The sequence below is a fragment of the Saccoglossus kowalevskii genome, chromosome 10 (assembly GCF_978046115.1).
Source record: "Saccoglossus kowalevskii chromosome 10, keSacKowa6.1, whole genome shotgun sequence".
NCBI lineage: Eukaryota > Metazoa > Hemichordata > Enteropneusta > Harrimaniidae > Saccoglossus > Saccoglossus kowalevskii.
The window spans coordinates 28,077,238-28,098,104 of record NC_140650.1 but is presented as its reverse complement, the minus strand read 5'-3'; the positions used below and the strand labels follow the sequence as shown (position 1 = coordinate 28,098,104).

The window sequence follows — 20,867 nt, the reverse complement described above, 5'->3', positions numbered from 1 at the left end:
CAATTGACAAAATGGATTCCATCATGGACTAGAAAGTAAATTACACCGTCTGCATTTTGTTTGTTCTTGACATTGCCATGGCTCCTGCGTACTGGATAAACCTGGAATAATTTCAGTATAATGTAGTGAAATTTATCGACGTGTTCATCAAAACCGAATTTCTCATCATGAATGAATTAACGATGTGTGTACAGCATTCAGGATCTCGGCTGGTATCGCTGCTTTGATCGGATTATTGTATGCTGTTTTACTCTCACTGGCTCACACAATGGGTAGTCTATGCAATTTTATCCGCCAATTCACCGACGTGACGTTCCTAACTGCACGGTCTTTGTACTTTAACAATTTCACGTCAAGTTCACTATGCTTGGACACGGCAATGCAACCGATTTTCTGGATAGTCGATAATGTTGTCAGACGACTTGGACCGGTATGTTTACATTTATCCGTTTTTACAATGGTAATACCGTTCTGGTATCAGGTCGTTTGGACCCCTCGCCCTTTCGACCCCTGGACGATTAGACCCCTCGACGTTTCGACCCTAGGACGATTAGACCCGTCGATGTTTCGACCCCTCGACGGTACACCGCTTGGCGCCACAATCCTCACCATTTGAACCCAGCATTATTTGTCAAAAGTTGCAACATTTTACTGGATAAAACTAGAAGATACCTGACTTTGGCAACAGAATCGCGAATTACGGCGATCTCTCGACGGTTGAACCCCTTGTCGTCACAACCCCAAACGTTTGAACCCACTCTTATTACGAATATGAATACTGCCCGATCAAAAGCAACAACCACTTCACTGTATAAAATTAGTTGATAATAATAATAAAAAACATCGCAAATTACAGCGGCTATCTTTTCTGATCGATGCCTGGGCGTTGGAGCGAGTTCAGTCCGCCATGTTGTTTACTGTGGCAAGGCTATTGTTTAGCCATAGGACTATACCATTCGATTCTTAGGGACAGCAATATAGTCAATTAACACATTTCTTTTTTGTTTTGTTTTCAGGAAAAAGTCAATGTTCTTTTTCTTGTAAAGCTGTGATTACCCCAATCAAAATACTAGTAGTTAGGTGAAAATACAAGAAACATATTTACAGCTGGTACATGGTTGTCGTTATTTTATCAAACAGGAAAATGCGAATGTTCATTTGAATTATATTCTGTCGGGTTCATTTCCGGGGCCAAGACAATTTGTAGAAATTCGAATTCAAGTAGGGAATAGACTGCAATGTTCAATAAACACACTAGCAAACATATACAAAGTTGCATATGCTATTAAGAAGGTGCAGTAAATTGAATGGTCCAACAATCGAAGAAGAAAACCAGTAGTTGCGATTTGTTCACATTTGATCCATTCGCGTATTTAAATTACTCGCGTATTTTTTCGTACTTGGTTCACTCGCGTATTTTACCTAATTGATTCACTCTCGTATTTTTTGTACTTGGTTCACTCGCGTATTTTTAGTCCCCGTTCGGACGTAGTCCGAAAATGGGGACTTATGTTTTGCCCTGTGTGCGTCCGTCCGTCCGTGATCACCTGTATCTCGAACATGCATGGACCGATTATGTTCAAACTTCACTCATACATCACACATTATATGGGACATATGCACATGCATTTTTTTCATGATCCGATTAACGATAGCCGAATAGCGGCCATTTTAAGGCCGAAAATGCATCAAAATCGCACATTTTCACCATTCCGGACCCGGATCTCAGTTATGCATGGACGGATTTTGTTCAAATTTGGTACATACATTAAACATAATAGGACCTTGATGCACGTCATTTTTTTTCCCGGATCAAGTTCAAAATGGCCGACTGGCGGCCATTTTGTTTTAAAGAATTCAGTTCTGGATCTGTATCTGAGACATGCCTGGATTGATCGAGTTCAAACTTCACACACACAAGGTACATCATGTTACAAATATGTACGTGCATTTGTTTCATGATCTCATTAACGATAGCCAAATGGCGGCCGCTTTAAGGCCGAAAATGCATTGAAATCGCACATTTTCACCATTCCGGACCCGGATCTCAGTTATGCATGTACGGATTTTGTTCAAATTTGGTACATACATTAAACATAATAGAACCTTGATGCATGCTATTTTTTTTTTTGGGATCAAGTTTGAAATGGCCGACTGGCGGCCATTTTGTTTTAAAGAATTCAGTTCTGGATCCGTATCCGAGACATGTCTGGATTGATCAAGTTCAAACTTCACACATACAAGGTACATCATGTCACGAATATGTATGTGCATTTGTTTCATGATCCGCTTAACAATAGCGGAATGATGGCCATTTTAAGGCCGAAAATGCATCAAAATCACGTATTTTCACAATTCTGGAACTGGATCTCAGTCATGCATGGATGGATTTTGTTCATATTTAATGCATATATTAAACATAATATAAGCTTGATGCACACCAATTTTTCTTCCGATCAAGTTCAAAATGGCCGACTGGCGGCCATTTTTGTTTTAAAGAATTTAGTTTTCGATCCATATCCCGGACATGCCTGGACAGATCAAGTTCAAACTTCACATACACATCATACATTATATCATACATATGCCTGTGCATTTGGGCCAGTCCTTTTAAGGTCAAAAATTTACCAAAATTGCACATTTTCACCATACCGGAACTGAATCTTAGTCATGCATGGGCAAATTTAGTTTAAATTTGTTTTTGAATTGTGTTGAAAATGGCTGACTAGTGGCTATTTAGTCCCCGTTTGGACGTAGTCCGAAAACAGGGACTTATGTTTTGCCCTGTGTGCGTCCGTGCGTCTGTGCATCCGTGCGTCCGTGATCACCTGTATCTCGAACATGCATGGACCGATTAAATTCAAACTTCACTCATACATCACACATTATATGGGACATATGCACATGCATTTTTTTTATGATCCGATTAAAGATAGCCGAATAGCGGCCATTTTAAGGCCGAAAATCGCACATTTTCACCATTCCGAACCCGGATCTCAGTTATGCATGGACGGATTTTGTTCAAATTTGGTACATACATTAAACATAATAGGACCTTGATGCACGTCATTTTTTTGGGGGATCGGGCTTGAAATGGCCGACTGGCGGCCATTTTGTTTTAAAGAATTCAGTTCTGGATCCATATCTGAGACATGTCTGGATTGATCGAGTTCAAACTTCACACACACAAGGTACATCATGTCACAAATATGTATGTGCATTTGTTTCATGATCTCATTAACGATAGCCAAATGGCGGCCGCTTTAAGGCCGAAAGTGCATTGAAATCGCACATTTTCACCATTCCGGACCCGGATCTCAGTTATGCATGGACGGATTTTGTTCAAATTTGGTGCATACATTAAACATAATAGGACCTTGATGCACGTCATTTTTTTTTTCAGATCAAGTTCAAAATGGCCGACTGGCGGCCATTTTGTTTTAAAGAATTCAGTTCGGGATCCGTATCTGAGACATGCCTGGATTGATCGAGTTCAAACTTCACACACACAAGGTACATCATGTCACAAATATGTACTGTATGTGCATTTGTTTCATGATCCGCTTAACAATAGCTGAATGATGGCCATTTTAAGGCCGAAAATGCATCAAAATCGCGTATTTTCACAATTCCGGAACCGGATCTCAGTCATGCATGGATGGATTTTGTTAAGATTTAGTGCATATATTAAACATAATATAAGCTTGATGCATACCAATTTTTCTAAGGATCAAGTTCAAAATGGCCAACTGGCGGCCATTTTGTTTTAAAGAATTTAGTTTTCGATCCATATCTCGGACATGCCTGGACAGATCAAGTTCAAACTTCACATACACATCATACATTATATCATACATGTGCCTGTGCATTTGGGCCAGTCCTTTTAAGGTCAAAAATTCACAAAAATTGCACATTTTCACCATACCGGAACTGAATCTTAGTCATGCGTGGGCAAATTTAGTTTAAATTTTTTTTTGGTTTCTGTTGAAAATGGCTGACTGGTGGCTATTTTGTTTTACTGAATGCAGTTCAACATCCATATTGTTGCTGCTTTGAATGTATATGTCACTCAAATATGAACGGAACGGGGATGTGTCATTGACAATGACTTGTTTTTATTTAAATTACTAGCGAATTTTTTTCGTACTTGGTTCACTCGCGTATTTTTTTTATTTAAATTACTCGCTTATTTTTTCGTACTTGGTTCACTCTCGTATTTTTTTGTACTTGGTTCACTCGCGTATTTTTTTATTTAAATTACTAGCGTATTTTTCGTAATTGGTTCACTCGCGTATTTTTTTTATTTAAAATACTCGCATATTTTTTCGTACTTGGTTCACTCGCATATTTTTTTTATTTAAATTACTAGCTATTTTTCATAATTGATTCACTCTCGTATTTTTTTGTACTTGGTTCGCTCGCGTATTTTTTTTTTTTAATTACTCGCATATTTTTTCGTACTTGGTTCACTCTCGTATTTTTCGTAATTGGTTCATTCGCGTATTTTTTTTATTTAAAATACTCGCGTATTTTTACGTACTTGGTTCACTCTCGTATTTTTTTGTACTTGGTTCACTCGCGTATTTTTGTAATTTAAATTAATAGCGTATTTTTCGTAATTGATTCACTCTTGTATTTTTTTTTATTTAAAATACTCGCGTATTTTTTTGTACTTGGTTCACTCGCGTATTTTTTTATTTAAATTACAAGTGTATTTTTCGTAATTGGTTCATTCGCGTATTTTTGTTATTTAAAATACTTGCGTATTTTTTCGTACTTGGTTCACTCTCGTATTTTTTTGTACTTGGTTCACTCGCGTATTTTTTTATTTAAATTACTAGCGTATTTTTTCGTACTTGGTTCACTCTCGTATTTTTTTGTACTTGGTTCACTCGCGTATTTTTTTATTTAAATTACTTTTTTCGTATTTGATTCATTTCGTATATAGTAAATAAGCTGTTAATAAGTAAGCAGTAGAGGTGTGATTCACTATCGTCGGCACCACCGTTTGAAATAGTGTGACTTATAATCAATACAGTCTTAAACAATAGAGAAAAAATGACATTTTCCTGAAAAGAAAAGAAAAATGTGTTAATCGATCCATGCCGATGTTGTCTGCTGGGTCAAACACGTGAACCGATGTGCTTTGTTTCAGTGGTCTAAAGTGTCACGTTCGTCTACTCGATTGGCATCATGAAAAATACAAAATAAGCTTAGCATATGCAACTTTGCTGGGTGCAAATGTTGAGAAGTGTGACATAAAGCGGTTATACCGTCGAGGGGTCGAAACGTTGAGGGGTCTAATCGTCCTAGGGTTTAATCGTCCTGGGGTCCAAACTGCGAGGGGTCCAAACGACTTGTAATCTTTAGAACGCCCATTGAGGTCTTTTATTTATTTATTTATTTATTTATTTATTTATTTATTGCTTCCCTTTTGTAACAGGGGCTCACTATGTAAACTAGGAGCTGCACCAAATAAAAAAATACATTTCACTCAAAGACTTATGAAAAAAAAACTTTTGATAGACAAAAAGAAATTAAGTTACATGAACTAAGATAACAAAATATAACAACAACAAAAAACCTCCATGGAACGCCCAACCCATAGATACACAACTGGTATTGTAAATAACCTGTGTAGTCAAAACCAACGTCCCAAAATGTACATATATATAAGTTATTTTGTTAGGGAAAAAAATACACAAACTTAATAATAATCTTTATTGTATAACCGTATCCTTATTTGGATATTGACTCAGAAAAAGAAAATTACAATAAAGATGAAAAGCTGAGTAAGTAATAAATGGAAGCACTAAAATTGAAAAGAATAATAATAATAAATTTGTATAGAATCACTGCAAGTTGTTTTAATTCCATTTGTCATTTGAAATGTATAGAGTATTTATACATGTATAAAAAAAAACATTCACAGTTACTTACTGCTTTCGGAAATGTAATGTAAATGAACACATACAATGTACAATTTACATGTATTGAATTTGGTCAAAAACATTATACCAGTCCAAATTAATAACCATTCATTGGAAATTACTGGCACAATGATAGATCAAATTTGAACCATTTTTGTATATTAATTTGTTAGAATTATTTATGTACCACATACTTGACAAAAGACAGTGTGAATGATCAACATTACTATAGCCATTAACAAATTCTTTGGATTTAAATGTGTCATGAAATATTGTTTCTATCTTTCTTTCACCAGGTATTTGTATTTTTAGTGGTATGTTTGACAACCTCAGTGGTCCTTACATTCTATATCTACATCATGCCTTTTGTGTTCTCCTGTGGACTGCATTGGGTTATATTTCATTTAGTGTTTGGACATTGGTTACTTATGAATATCATTTTTCATTACTACAAAGCAGTCATCACATCACCTGGAGTGCCAAGCAAGGTAAGTTAATTTACAAGCTACATACATATATACATAGTAGAAAGCATGCACCTCACTTTTCATAACATTCTTTTGCAAATTAGCCACAGCACTAAGTAATTTTTTAGGGAGATCACTGATATGTAAACAAAAATTGAGGTCAATGTTATGAGTAATGCAACATTGCTCCAATAAAGTCCTTTGTTATTCTGCACTTGGATGAAGTCTGAAAACAATGATTGTTACAGGACAATTTTTTGTTGTTTTCCATTTTCATTGATTGATTTGCTTAGATACTACATGTAAGACAAGACATAATAGTATACACTATACCTAGGCACTGCAATATGCATTGTATTGACAACTGGTGGCCATTTTTGTCTCACATTTTTGTTCTACATGTTTCTCATGTCTTGGCTGATTGGCACAGTCACTAAAAAACAGAAACTGAACAGGGACTACTGTAAAACATGTCTTCTTAGCTAGCATTTTATTTTAGCCTATTTAGCTAATTCTCAATTTCGTTAAATTAAGATGTCCCTAATTAGAATTGAGTATATTCTCACAGTAAGATTATTGGCACTTTAGCTAAATTAAGATTCAGTTAATTCATGAATTGAGTCAAATTCACTAATTTAAAAATGGCATGTAGCTATTTCAAAGTGTTTCACAGTATGTCATTGAGAGTCACTCATTTTTATATATCCTGTGATTTATGATTGTAGGGTTTTATGGTTGTGTGTGCAAAGTGGCTTGGTTCCATATCGACAGGGTTGCTCCTAGAGTGACATAAACAAATATTAACTTAGTGAACCCCCTCCCTCTCCCACCAACACTACAAACTCAATCATGATATGTGATATTAGTAAGACATTGGAACTTAGTTGAATTTAATATTTGTTATAAGTAATTTTAACTAATAATTGTTAATTTTTTTTTCTTTTAATTGTCAGGGAAATTTGAGCAAGATAGGAATCACTTCAGTCTGCAAGAAATGTATATCTCCCAAGCCATCTCGTACGCATCATTGTAGCGTATGTAATAAATGTATACTTAAAATGGACCATCATTGTCGTATCCTTTCATCAATTGCCTCTTTATCAAAATTGTTCATGTCTTGATCTACATGTATTTGGTGTTGTTTTACAGAAATCATATGTGAAGTGTATAAGTTGTGCAATTACTGCAAGAGACAACGAGTCAGGGAGTATATTATAACAACGAACATTTCACTTAGGTCTTTATAGTGACAAACTTTTGCATCTGTGCATTCTATTATTGTTCTACTGTTCTACTGTGTATAGTAGTGACTGATAAACATGACTCATAAATGAATTACTGTAAACTCTGTATTAAAAGTCGCGGCTTCTATTAAAATGGTACAATGCAACAGAGGGGATGTGGCTTCTATTAGAGCATCTACACATATGAGAAATGGTGCATTTTTGGGTCTAAATTGTTCAAAAAGAATATGTTCGGCTTCTATTAGGGATGCAGCTTCTAATACAGATTTTAAGGTAGTTTGTATTTACTACTCACTTGTCAAATCTAAAATCTAGTTACCAATATATATGTGTAGTGTTGTAGCTACACTTACAAGCAAGGTTACATTGTACATTGCCACATGTACATGCCTAGTTATGAGTGTCATTTAAGATAGTACCCGGTAAGTCACAGTGACCTTTGCTAAATTTGTTTTCAGAACCGCACCTAATTTATTAAATCTGACAAACAATCTCTAATTATTATACCGGTAGTTACACATCACAATATACCAAGTTCAACAAACAATGTCTAATTATTATAGTTACACATCACAATACACCAAGTTCAACAAACAATCTCTAATTATTATAGTTACACATCATAATATACCAAGTTCAACAAACAATCTCTAATTATTATAGTTAATTTGCATCTGAATGTAGTGATGAGTGATTTTCTTGTTTTAACTACTGTTCCTAACGAATCCAAGCTTGAGTGACTTTTCACTGCCCTGCAAGATATAATTGAAATGCTGCCCTCTATGTTGTATTCTGCTGTTTTTGTCTACTTCTGTTTATAGTCATTTTCCTTAGCTACCACTTTTAGCTTGGCTGAATAATTGTGTTGGTCATTTTAACCACAGATATTTTTTACAGTTTTGTGTTTTCATGTGGATTGGTACAATTTACGTAAGCATAACCAGCTGGCCGCTGTTTTATGAAGAATTCTTCTTAACCCCTGTAAGTACATGCAGATGAAATTCAAAAAAACAAAGCTGCAGAGAAAATATCTAGCTTTGTTGCACACTGTTACTGCTTGTAATATATATGCACTGTACTTGACATTTCAATTCATCAAAATAGTTTAGTAAGTAAATCTCAGTACACATGAATAAAGTTATAGCCATTTATATGGATGGCGGTATATTACCATTAAAATTGTATTATTAATTGCAATTTATTAATAAATTATTTCAAACCTCACGTCAGGATCATAGTTTGTAGTTAATGAGATGGTGGGAAGACAATGATATTTAATTAAATGGTTTCCATTGAATGTATTTTATGGTACATACATGTAATGTTTTGGGCACTGTTAGATGGACCTCTTAAATAGCAATGCAGTTTATAATGTGGGATCACATTGAAGATTGTATATTCTGAGTACAATTTTTGCTGTATCACCGAGATGAAAATGAAAGAATAGGAGATATCAATCAATATGTTCTTTATTACATCATACATATTTACATGCATTATGGGAGCAGTCAGCTACAACTAGTTGATTGTGTTACACTCTTATGTCGAGTTACAGCGATTGTGTTCTTTTAATGTGGATTTAATTGTGGGTTACAGTAAAGAAGTGTTCATTTTACATGAATCTCTCATTATGAATGGATTACCAGGGTTAATGCTGTCATTGTGTAATGTATGATTATAATAAATGAATGAATGTTAGTAGAACGCATTTCATATCTTACATACCGGTACATGGGATTTTGTGGTTGATGGTTCAACACTAATCGAGGTATGTAAGAGTATCAAATTACAGAGTAATTTATTAAGCACAGGTTAAACAATATAACTTGTGCGCAGATTGCCAAGTGCTTTGATCAAATGTAAAGTGGGTGTGTGGCACTTGGCATTTGCGTGAATCTGTGCATGCTCACTGTGTTTGCCCGGATTGGCTATATAGATACTTTTACATACATCACTAATCATATCAATTACTTCAATAATACATGTTAATTTATTATTTTGATAACATTTATGACAGAGCAGTTTTAATAACCCACTGTGTTGATTTTGTTACTTATATTTGACAATAATTGATGATTCCTTTCTCATTCAGCCAATCTGTACTCACCAAACATCCCTTTGCATCACCTACTGACCCAGAGGTCATTAATGGAGAACAAACATTGTCTCCTATTTTGCATCATCTTGTCATCTTTGACTTTTCTGCTTCACCAAAGCTCTTATTTGAAAATCTTTTTATTTTTCTTGTAGGGCGAACACTATTTACCTATAGTAAGTTAACAACAGTCTTGCTTAATGCAGACTGGCTTAATGTTTTGTATGTTTTAACCCATTCACCATAGTTGGTTGTGTTTTCCCGTATCAAGACCTATATGTAGTATCTTGCATGATACTCCCTGAAATCAAGTTGTAGCAGGCTCACTTTAATAGCCTATTAATGTTGTGCATTCCTGTGAAATGATGTACATGCTGCCAATAACATATCTGCTGATCCTGTCTTCCCCATTCATTTTGGCTATCCAAGGAGTTATTTTGTTAACCTAATATTGAAGTACATCCCAAAAATTAAATTCAAATCTGAATATTAATAAAACCAGTAATCGTAACAATCTGTGTATGGTATTGTACGAACATTGCCCACTGTGGTTAATGGGTTAAAATAAAAAGTGTGAATAGTGACTGTTTTGCTGAATCTCTGATGTTTCCAGTCATTTCAGTGCTGTTCCATCCTCTGTTGAGTCTTTGATATTTGTATTGATGATAGAAGTTTGTTTATAATATGTAAATTACTTGTGGTGATGTACATAATGCGGTGAACACGGCTTCCATAGTATTTACTGCAATAATTGATGGATATAAATAAACATCTAAAAACTGACAATGTTTTGATGTACTAGTAGTAGTAATGTAGATCATTTTAAACTATATGAGTCTAATTATTACTCCATAGTCAGTCTTGTATTGATCAGTGATACAGTGTCCTGATTTTGTCTTCATCCATAGTATGGCCTCGGCTACAGACAGAGATAGCCAAGATCCAACACAGTTTGTAGCTAACTAGACTAGTTACAACTCTCCCCCACTTTGGATAATTGCACATTCAGCTAAATGACTGCCCAGAACTTGAAAGTGTTGAGAACTTGTTTTTTATCAGTATGACCTGTACAATTTGTTAAGCCTTCAACAAAGCGCAATCTTTGTATCATTTATCAATACCAGGTTGAAACATGTAACTTATGATGAGATGTATAGTTTCGCATCTACAAGATTAGATAGTTAGATGTATTATTAATTCTAGTTAAAGAAGTATCTTTTAAATGGAGAGTAGAATACTAGATAGAAGAAATTAGACACACAGTGTTCATAACCCTGAATAATGCATGGCATTTGATGTACACCAATGTGTTTGTAATCAAGTGCTTGCCATATTTTTCCTCTCCTTCTGTGATATTTGCTTTCAGTAGAGATACAGTGCATGTCTGTGTAATGAATATTTATATCGTTGTCCTGTTGACTGATAATCTGATGCATGTACAGCTTGCTTGGTTCAGGCCTTTTATCTCGTACAATATATCTTGTTACCATGTGACTTGATAAATTGACCAATTACAAATAGAAAGATTTCTGGCAACCACTATACAAGAACAAGAACGAACGAACACAAATACTAATTTCAATTAACTGATAATTGGACCTATTACGTATGTGTCTGTACTGTACATGTGACATCACTTCCGTGTGTGTATACTTGTCTGTTTCCGTACATGTGGTTGTGCAGTTTGCTACACTTCTTGGCTATACAGTATGCTACTAAGGCAGCCTCTTGATTTTTTTCTCACTTCCTACAAAAATATTTGTTATTACGTGATGTTGTGCTGGTATCTTGGCACATGATTAAAACACATTGCCAGGTGGCATCATTTTTTTTTGGCTATCTGTGGAAGTTTTTTTAGCAGATAATGTGTTTATCATGACACCATTGATAATCTGTATGTGTATCCTCGGAAGTGATGTAACATCATACCTGCTGACCCTAAGAATGCAGCAATGGTGGCTTGACTTGAAATCTAATAACTCTTCTCTTGGCTTCTTGATTTTTTTTTCTTTTGTTTTGCTACTCTCTTTCTGGCTTAGGTTAGTAAATTTTGGCAGACTTTCCATCATCTTGGCGGTTTACTGCTCGGCGTCTGGTCCATCAGTCCTGCGAATCCCAAACGACAATCTGAGGTATCCGCTCCGTACTTTCTCACTGCATACCAGATTAGTTAATTAGTTATAAAAAAATTATTAATATTTTGTTTGTATTAAAGCTTGGAATTTTCATTTCCATTTTCACATATATTATCCAGCTCATTGTATGGAATATGTTTCCATCTGCTTCGTTGGTGCTGTATTTATCCCGTGTACATTCCTATCCCCATTTCTATTTGTGTTTGATTTCATCATAGGTTTTGGGTATTAGACATTGGTGTAGAATAGGGGTGCATACTTTTATTTATACCATATATGTCACGAATATATGTCTTGAGTAAATTATTTCCATTCCAACTGTAATCAAAGCTAAAAGCTTTGCACAATACAGGCATCTGACTTTCCCTAACTCTACCTTCAGCTGTCAGAACTGTATAATCTTCACTACGTCATTCTGATACACGTACAGTATGGACCTCTATTCTACACTATTGTGGTGAAATGTGTTGAATTTCTTGCATCACAATGTTCTCTTAATCCTTTGGATGACATTTTTTTCCTGCCAATTTGCAAATTTTTCTTTATTTTTCTGACATTATGTTCCATAATTTCTCACTAACTCCTACAAGTTTTGATCAAAAATTTAAAAAAATTATGGGAAAAGCTATACAGGTTAAGTGTATGGAAAATTATGAAAGTTTACTTTCGTGTTCAAAGGGTTATGTCTGCTTCACAATATATAGAAAATTTACATCATTTGTCATTTGTATACATATAGGTATTGCTAATAGCTAATAGTGTACTGCAAACACATATAACATACAATAGATAAGATCAAAGTAAATATCAACAAGTGCTTTGTTTTCAGTTTCATAAACAAATTGTCTGTCCACACCCTTTCTATAGGAGAGGGTTTCATCATGTAATGTACAGAATACAATTAAGATAACCATTTATAAGCAGCAGTAGCTGTGACTTGATAACCACATAAAGATGACCAGATATTGTTTTAGATTGTATGGGCGAAGTGATGATTTGAAAACTATGGATTGAGTTACCGCCAAGTGGTCACATGATGGGGACCGTAACAAATTATGATGTGCCACAATCATAAATTACTAGAAATGACACATAAAATTCTCATACGGCGCATATTTGACAAATCGCCCAAAGCCCCTGGTAAGTTGTACTATAATTCCTGAGCTTTGTTGATTTCAGTAGATGCCATCATCTGGATAATTAGGCACCATCTAAGTGATTTAATATGCAACTTTGGTATATAGTGCATATGCTTCAGTGCCCACATTTCGGCAATGGCCATTACAAATTGATACTTTGTAAAATTAAAATTAAATTTCAGATAAAAATCAATAGTTCTAGCTATTGCAGCTTTAAAAAAACAAAAAAAACAAGCATGTATGTATATCTGGATTCCTGATTTGGAATAAAGTGTACAGTTTTATAATGTCTTAGGGTAGGTAGGCAAAGTGAAACTGCTATTTGTTTTATTCATCTGCTATTATAGCAATTGTACCTCTGTGTATAAAAACATAAAGTCAATTCAAATAAATTAAAGTAATATTTAATTATCATATTCATAAAAGTTCCGTTCTTTGCATATATTTTATAAAAAAAGTCATTAATTTTTGAGTAGTCATTCTCACCTAAAGCTATGAGTGACATATCATTCCATCTGTTTTACATTTATAGGAGTTTAAACAAATTAAGTATGTATTTAAAGCTAATAATCCATGTTTTTATTTCACAGTATGCATTCTGATTGGTGTGCATTGTCTTTCCCATTGTTTACTTTGTTATATAATGCAATTTGATTCAATGCTTTCTATTTGTCAGCCAGTTATCAAAAACAAATGGTTGTCATATTCATTGAGTTGTTTTCATTTCATAATTAAAGGGTTCTTTCAAAAGTTTAAGTATGGTCAAAGGTAGATAATAAATAAGGGCATGCAAATAGAGTGACAGGTGACGGATATCCCCTGCAACAAACAAACAAAATCACTAAGTACAAATTTATAATCCAAATGAGTGTTTCTGTATTCAACCAGTACCTTCCATGATTCAACTGAGATTGTTTGTGAAAGTGTTTTTGAACAGAATCACATGTCGAATAGCTTTGGTTATTACTGTTTCTTTCTATAGTTACTACTGAATGTTCAAAGCATTCCATGATGATATTTTTAGTCAGAATAAGTTGACATTCATGGAGCTCTCATGCAAAATAGAAATTCATTGTCTTCAAGTATGATTTCTATGGTTATTCGCATGGTTATTAAAATTGCATGCCCTGTACCTGTTATCTACTTTTGGGTATAATCTTTTTTTTTTTTATGAAATTTGTTGTGATTAAATTATGATCCATGTTGTTCTACTTGTGTGGCTCTCTAACATGCAATGCTGACATATTTTCACAAAGATTGGTATACAATCTTTAAATGGCACCCAAGTAATGTTGATGCAGGCGCTGATATCAGTGCTCTGTGAAATTCCACTTTCACATTCAGATTATTAGCATTTTTGCGAATTGACAATCCTCATATATGTTTTAATCAACAATTTTCATTATTGTTGTTTATTTAATTTTTGGAACTATTTTGTGGAAGGATACAGCAGTATACACTTGTGGTGGGAAGGTTCAAAATGTTGGTAATGTTGCCTATTAGAGTACATTAAAATAAGATTTACACAGTAGAATATCATGATACATGTGTTGTACCTAGTGACTTGTTTTATCCATTATCGAACAGGATGTGGCGCGATGAACACTGCCATTTGAAAACTGAATCGATATGTGTTGATTATGAAATTCTAGTAACTATCGCGTTGATTCATTGTCCAAACCTCTTTCCAGTTAGAAGAGGACTAATTTTTGAAATGAGCGATTTTAGTTTTCAGATGCAACTGAGTAGAGAGCTGACAACAAAAATAATTTGTGTTGCCAAATATAAGGGAAGAGAAATATTATGTTTTTTCTACCATTCTTACCTGACTACACAAATATGTACATTTCTTCTCCAATAATGTTGTCTTGTTTTACAGGTCTACCCACTTCATACGCAGGTTACAATGTTTGAGAAGTCCTACCACCACATGATTTTCTATGAATTCTTTTTGTGTTCTGGTGTGGTGGTAGCATTGGGTGCCCTCACCTTGTGGCATATTAGAATCATTACAAGAGGCGAAACCAGTATTGAATCACATATCAATCGTTCAGAAACGAAAAGACTCAAAAAAGTTGGTCTTGTAAGTACTATGTTTTTAACATTCACTCATAATGACTTCTGTGTGGACTAACTTTATCTACATTTCTATGAAGTATATGTCTTATGCATCATTAGTCTCCCCCCAGAAGAGCAAAATGCTAGATCAGCATATTAGCTAATCCTAATCTTAATAAGGCAGTTCAAGATTAATGTAAACCCCACATTACATCTGTATTAGAAGCTGTGACTTCTGTTAAAATATTACAATGCAACAGAGGGGATGCGGCTTCTATTAGAGCATCTACACATGAGAAATGATGAATGTTTGGTTCTCAATTGCTCAAAATAAATGGGTGCGACTTGTATTAGAGATTTTACGATACTATACATATAAGAAGTGCATTATGGGAAAGAACTTTTCATTGTACATAGTGGGAAACTATTATTATAGTGAAATTTACCTAATTTAATTAAATGTAAATTTTTTAGCTCCGCTGTCGACTTTGTCGTGCGGAGCTTATCATATGAGTGATTGTCCGTCGTCGTCCGTGTCAATGTTTTACTTTTTCGACTTCTTCTTGAAAACTACAAGCCTGAATGCTTTGATACTTCGTGTATATGTACCTTGGGTAGATCTCTCTCAGATTTGTTCATTTCATGATGATATCTTCAATCCTCTAATTTTGGTGAATATTTTTGTCATTTTTAGTAAAAAGTGATATTTTCGACTTCTTGTTAAAAACCGCAAGTTCAATTGCTTTGATATTACATATATAGGTACTACATGTGTACCTCTCTCAGATTTGTTCATTTTGTGATGATGTCTTCAATTCTCTAATTTTGGTGAATATTTTTGTAATTTTTGGTAAAAAGTCATATTTTCGACTTCTTGTTAAAAACCAATAGTTCAATTGCTTTGATATTACGTATATAGATACTACATGTAGACTTTTCCCAGATTTGTTCATTTCGTGATGATATCTTAGATTCTTTATTTTTGGTGAATATTTTTGTCATTTTTGGTAAAAAGTGATATTTTCGACTTCTTGTTAAAAACTGTAAGTCCGATTGCTTTGATATTACATATATAGGTACTACATGTGGACCTCTCTCAGATTTGTTCATTTTGTGGTGATATCTTCAATTCTCTAATTTTGGTGAATGCTTTTGTCATTTTTGGTAAAAAGTGATATTTTCGACTTCTTGTTAAAAACCAAAAGTTCAATTGCTTTGATATTACATATATATAGATACTACATGTAGACATTTCTCAGATTTGTTCATTTCGTAATGATATCTTAAATTCTCTAATTTTAGTGAATATTTTTGTCATTTTTGGTAGAAAGTGATATTTTCGATATCTTGTTAAAAACTGTAAGTCCGATTGCTTTGATACTATACATATTGTTCATTTTCTAATGATGTCTTCAGTTCTTTAATTGAAATGTGCATTGCTAACAGCGGAGCTATCTCAGCCGATAGGCTGCTTGTTTAAAAATTTAACAATGTTAAGATCATATGAATAAGAATATATTACTATTGCATTCTGTGCCATCTTGCACAATTTTGAGATATAAAAAAGTAATTCCCTCAAAGAAAACCAGTGCAAAAATGCAAATTTATAATGACATTTCTGAATAGCAGAAATAAGTTTTGGCGTTTTTCCAGCATGTACGAATCTTGTCTGTCCTTTTGGGTTCTCATTTAATTGTTTGTTTGAATAAATTCACAGTGCCTTTTGTGAAATATTCTCTTCATGAATGGCATTAAATCCTCTAACTACAACACTTCCTCGCAGTAAAAATCAAACAATGTTCTGAAGCATGCACCTCCAGCTGTTGCCGCGGAACAAGAAATCCCCAAATATTTCCTGCAACTCTTCCATATTGATAGAATTCAATATTTCACATATTCCGGTAATGATCTCAGAGTGCAATCTTGAAGTTGCAAACATTTCATATACCTTAAGCACGCATAAACTAAAATTACATTTACTGACATAGATCTATTGTCTCTGTAATTTCTAATATGTGCTGTACATATAATATTTAACATTACATAAAGTTTCTTGTTTCTAGAACCCTTCATATGCAAAATATTAGATTTTAAGAGTTTATTGAACATGATGTCTTCAGTAAATCATCAAAAGAAAATGTATTTTTTGTAATTCTAAAATTGTCATTAAATGTGTGCTTTTATTTTGATTTTTCATGAAAAGTAAATTTTTCTGAAAAATTCCAAAAAAAAAAACATTTTTAACTTAATATATATACATGTATATAAGATATAATATAAGAATATTCTTGTCACATTTCTTATTTATTATACCATATTTTCTATTCGCTTCAGGTCTACAAAAACCCTTTCAATTTTGGTGCTCGAGAGAATTGGAGGTTGTTTTTAGGTCTTGGTGAAGGAAGGTAAGTGAATTCTCTGCATTATTCTAGTGAGACTGTCAGTCTTAGCTTTAGATCATAAGTGGTTTGGAACTCGTTCAATCACCATCATTTTTTCCCATCAAAATGTTGGTTCAGTATTTTTCACAATCCACTGTTGCCAATGGGTCTTGATCAAAATTGTGAACATCAAGTTCAAGTTTATTTGAAAACGTAGCAAAAGTAGACTTTGACTTTAAAGACTGTGATTGTGCAGTCATGCCACACAGTTTTTTGCAAAGCAAGTGCAAATGAAGAAATAAAGTTGCTTTCATTGTCACGCTGGCAACTGATAACTCAAATGATAATTCCGCTTACTTTGCAGTGTTTTAGAGAAAATATACTGTCATTAAGAATACAAATTTGTATACTATTTTCAAATCAGTATTATCAATGAAAATGTTTTAAATTACACTTTTTCTTTGGGTACTTATTTTTACTTTCATTTGTAGGGTTTTTTGGAGACATATTCTATTACCATCATCACATTTCCCATTCAGTGATGGTCTACAGTGGCCTACAACCAATCATAATGTAGTTGACTCAGTCGTCCAAGATGAAACAACATAGAGCCTGTTAGTGTGGCCTTGCAACCAGATTCACCGGTACATATCACCGTCTTGTATTGTGCATTTGTTTTCACTGTATGCTGTTGTTTGCTCTTGCTTAAAATGATTCTTGTTATTTTTGTCACTGTAAAGTTCCTTGGTGTAGCTGATGCTTCAGTTTCATTGTGCCTTGATTGATATTTATCATTTATCTCAGTTCGAATTTTAATAGTTCAGAAATTAAAATAAGTACCGGTACTGAGTATTTGAGCAGTAGTTTATTCTGGAAAGATTACAAATTAAGGGATAATTCTTACCATTCATTGTCTCACCATCATTAAAGGAACTTACTCTGACTGACATAATTCATTTTATATCATGCATGCTCCATTCTTAACCATGTTATATTATTTTATCTCTGATTGGTTTTCCAACCTGCCTTACATCGATGTAAGGTCCTTACCACTGTTTTCTCCCTCCTGTTTTACCACCTGTTCTTGGTATTTTGCATTATAAAATTGTATCATTTATTGTCCATAGTAGCTCTAGTCAATCTGGTTGCAAAGTAACATTTTCATTGTAAATGTATTTGTGACATTGTTTGTTTTACTGTCCATTTCTTGTTCAGCTGCTTTTTAAACAGCCAACACAGAAATAAACTAATCAGGAAAACTGTTATCTCTCAATCATTTTTTTCTAAGAACATTGCCATCAGTGTTTGTAAAGACATTTCTTTTGTCCGCTGCAAGGTGAGATCACTCATTTGCGTACCAAATGTCCTATTTTTGTCAAATGTACTCAAATTTGAAATGACATTGTATTTTGTAACCAAAATCTAATTCAAATGTAGAATGATTGTAGGTTTCAAAGATTCACCATTTTTACATTTCACTCAATTGTTTGACTCAAAGTCTAACTTTAATTTGAATCCAAATCTATAAATCTCAATGGATTCATCCCCTCACTCTGTTTAAATTGCTACTCGGTAGTTATGAGCATCCCTTGTGAAAATGGTTGTGTCTAGGAGCATCGGCTTGTTGGAATGGAATATTCCAAAATCAATTAAAACAAACACCACTGGCTATGTTTGTAGGTATTGCAAAGGAAACTCATAGGGAGATAACAGTTTTTCTGATCAGTTTATTTCAATACTTGCTGTAAAGAAATGTTAACCCCCCCCCCCCCCCCTGGAATTCTCAGTATATTAAATATAAACACACACAAATGTGGAACATTGCATCATGAAAAACTTCAATAACATTTGCATAAAACAAATTACCAGAGCAGCTCATACTAATATTGTAAAATAATAAAAATTGTACATATGCATGAATCTCTGGTTGACAGAAGTGCTATAATATTGTTAATTCCCTCATATATTTTCAAAAGCTTTTTCCAGCATTTCATATTGTAAAACACCATATGAATTGATTCTGGAAGTCACATCTTCACTGCTGAATCAGAAAACTAAAACATACTTTTCTGTGTTCATTACAAAAAATAACTAGAATCAATCATAATAATAAATTCCTGTTTCCTAACAATTTAACAACTCTTTCACTTTCTCTTTTGCTGTCATTTGTGGCACAAATTGACTTGCACTAGTTAGCCTACCAGCTTCAAAGTGTATGGGAAAAGTGACTTACCTGTATTTCTTTCAAGACACTTTTTGATAGTAGTGTAAAAGCAACAGAAAAAGAATGTGTCTTGTATACATGTAAGATCATCCACACATATAGAAAATTGTGGATTTTTGATTCAAAATTGTACAAAAAATATGTGTATGGCGTCCATTAGGAACACAGCTACTAAAACAGATTTTAGGGTATTAACCAGTGCAGTCATGTCTCCACTGCACACTCTATGGCCAATGCTTTTTCTGAAAAGGTAACAAAAACAAGGAAGTGTGCATCTGTTATTGGACTAGCCTGACATGGTTGCTGATAGCTATAGGCCCCTCACCGATGGATTCACTGAGTGAATCACTTGATTTGCAAACAGAGGACGGGTGGTTTGATATTATCATGACATCATACTAATACCTGGTATACAATAAATTGTATATTAAAGTATATGCAAATTATTAATTTAAGGAATATTATCCAACAAAAGGTTTTCACTATTGTATCATTGACTTTATCATCTATAATGTGCATTTGTTCCTTTTACTGTACTGTACAAATCCTGGACCTCAACACACTGACAAAACATATTATACCACTGTTTTGTACAATAGATACAAGTTTAATATGAATATTGTCTTATCTATTACTACAGGACTTTTTGGAACAGTATAGCTATGCCGTCTGGACACCCTCCATCAGGCAATGGAATGACCTGGAAATATAGTTATGATAAACAATCTGCTAATGGTACCTGTTATGTGTAATTTTATATTTCAAAATCACATAATCACGAATTTAAATCAAGACCTCCATATGGGATCAATGTTGTTGGGTTTTTCAACAAATATAATTATTCACAGAAATGACAAAATAGTGGTCAAGAACTATTGTGAGTTGTTTGTATTCACCAGATTTGAAGGGTGGTGGCCGTCGCGCAGCTCGTGTTCGAATTTCATGTAAGCTAACAATGTATTTTACTCGCATTGTATACGTTGCTATGAGTCCCATATTGAACACGACACGGCTTGACGACCACAACTCTTTGATAAATCTTGACGTGTGGCCTTAAGGTAGAATCAAGTCATTGGTTTTTCATATTTGCTCATATTTCAATATAGCAGTGACAAAAACAGTATGTAGACTTTTTAGCTCCGCTGTCGACTTTGTCGAGCGGAGCTTATCATATGAGTGATTGTCCGTCGTCCG

At 34.0% G+C, this 20,867-nt stretch overlaps 1 protein-coding gene across 2 annotated transcripts; it reads left to right on the top strand.

Moving 5' to 3' along the window:
- The first annotated feature begins 45 nt into the window (after positions 1–45).
- LOC100378138 (palmitoyltransferase ZDHHC16-like) lies at positions 46–20,557 on the top strand. Of its 2 annotated transcripts, XM_002739648.4 has the most exons (8): positions 46–430; positions 6,227–6,418; positions 7,351–7,471; positions 8,489–8,622; positions 14,890–15,093; positions 17,403–17,473; positions 17,941–18,093; positions 20,314–20,414. In XM_002739648.4, the coding sequence occupies exons 1-7, from the start codon at positions 269–271 to the stop codon at positions 18,056–18,058; spliced, it is 1,002 nt and encodes a 333-aa protein (XP_002739694.1). In that variant the 5' UTR covers positions 46–268; the 3' UTR covers positions 18,059–18,093; positions 20,314–20,414. The 2 variants fall into 2 exon arrangements, with proteins under 2 accessions (XP_002739694.1, XP_085360584.1); XM_085504458.1 differs by lacking the exon at positions 17,941–18,093 and having other exon boundaries at positions 20,314–20,557.
- The last annotated feature ends 310 nt before the right edge of the window (positions 20,558–20,867 follow it).

Bases quoted from the DNA above. Each gene is read 5' to 3' on its own strand.
- LOC100378138 (XM_002739648.4), top strand. From the start codon at position 269: ATGGGTAGTCTATGCAATTTTATCCGCCAATTCACCGACGTGACGTTC. The intron at 431-6,226 runs GTATGTTTACAT...TTCTTTCACCAG, and splicing joins TTGTCAGACGACTTGGACCG to GTATTTGTATTTTTAGTGGT. The intron at 15,094-17,402 runs GTAAGTACTATG...TATTCGCTTCAG, and splicing joins GACTCAAAAAAGTTGGTCTT to GTCTACAAAAACCCTTTCAA.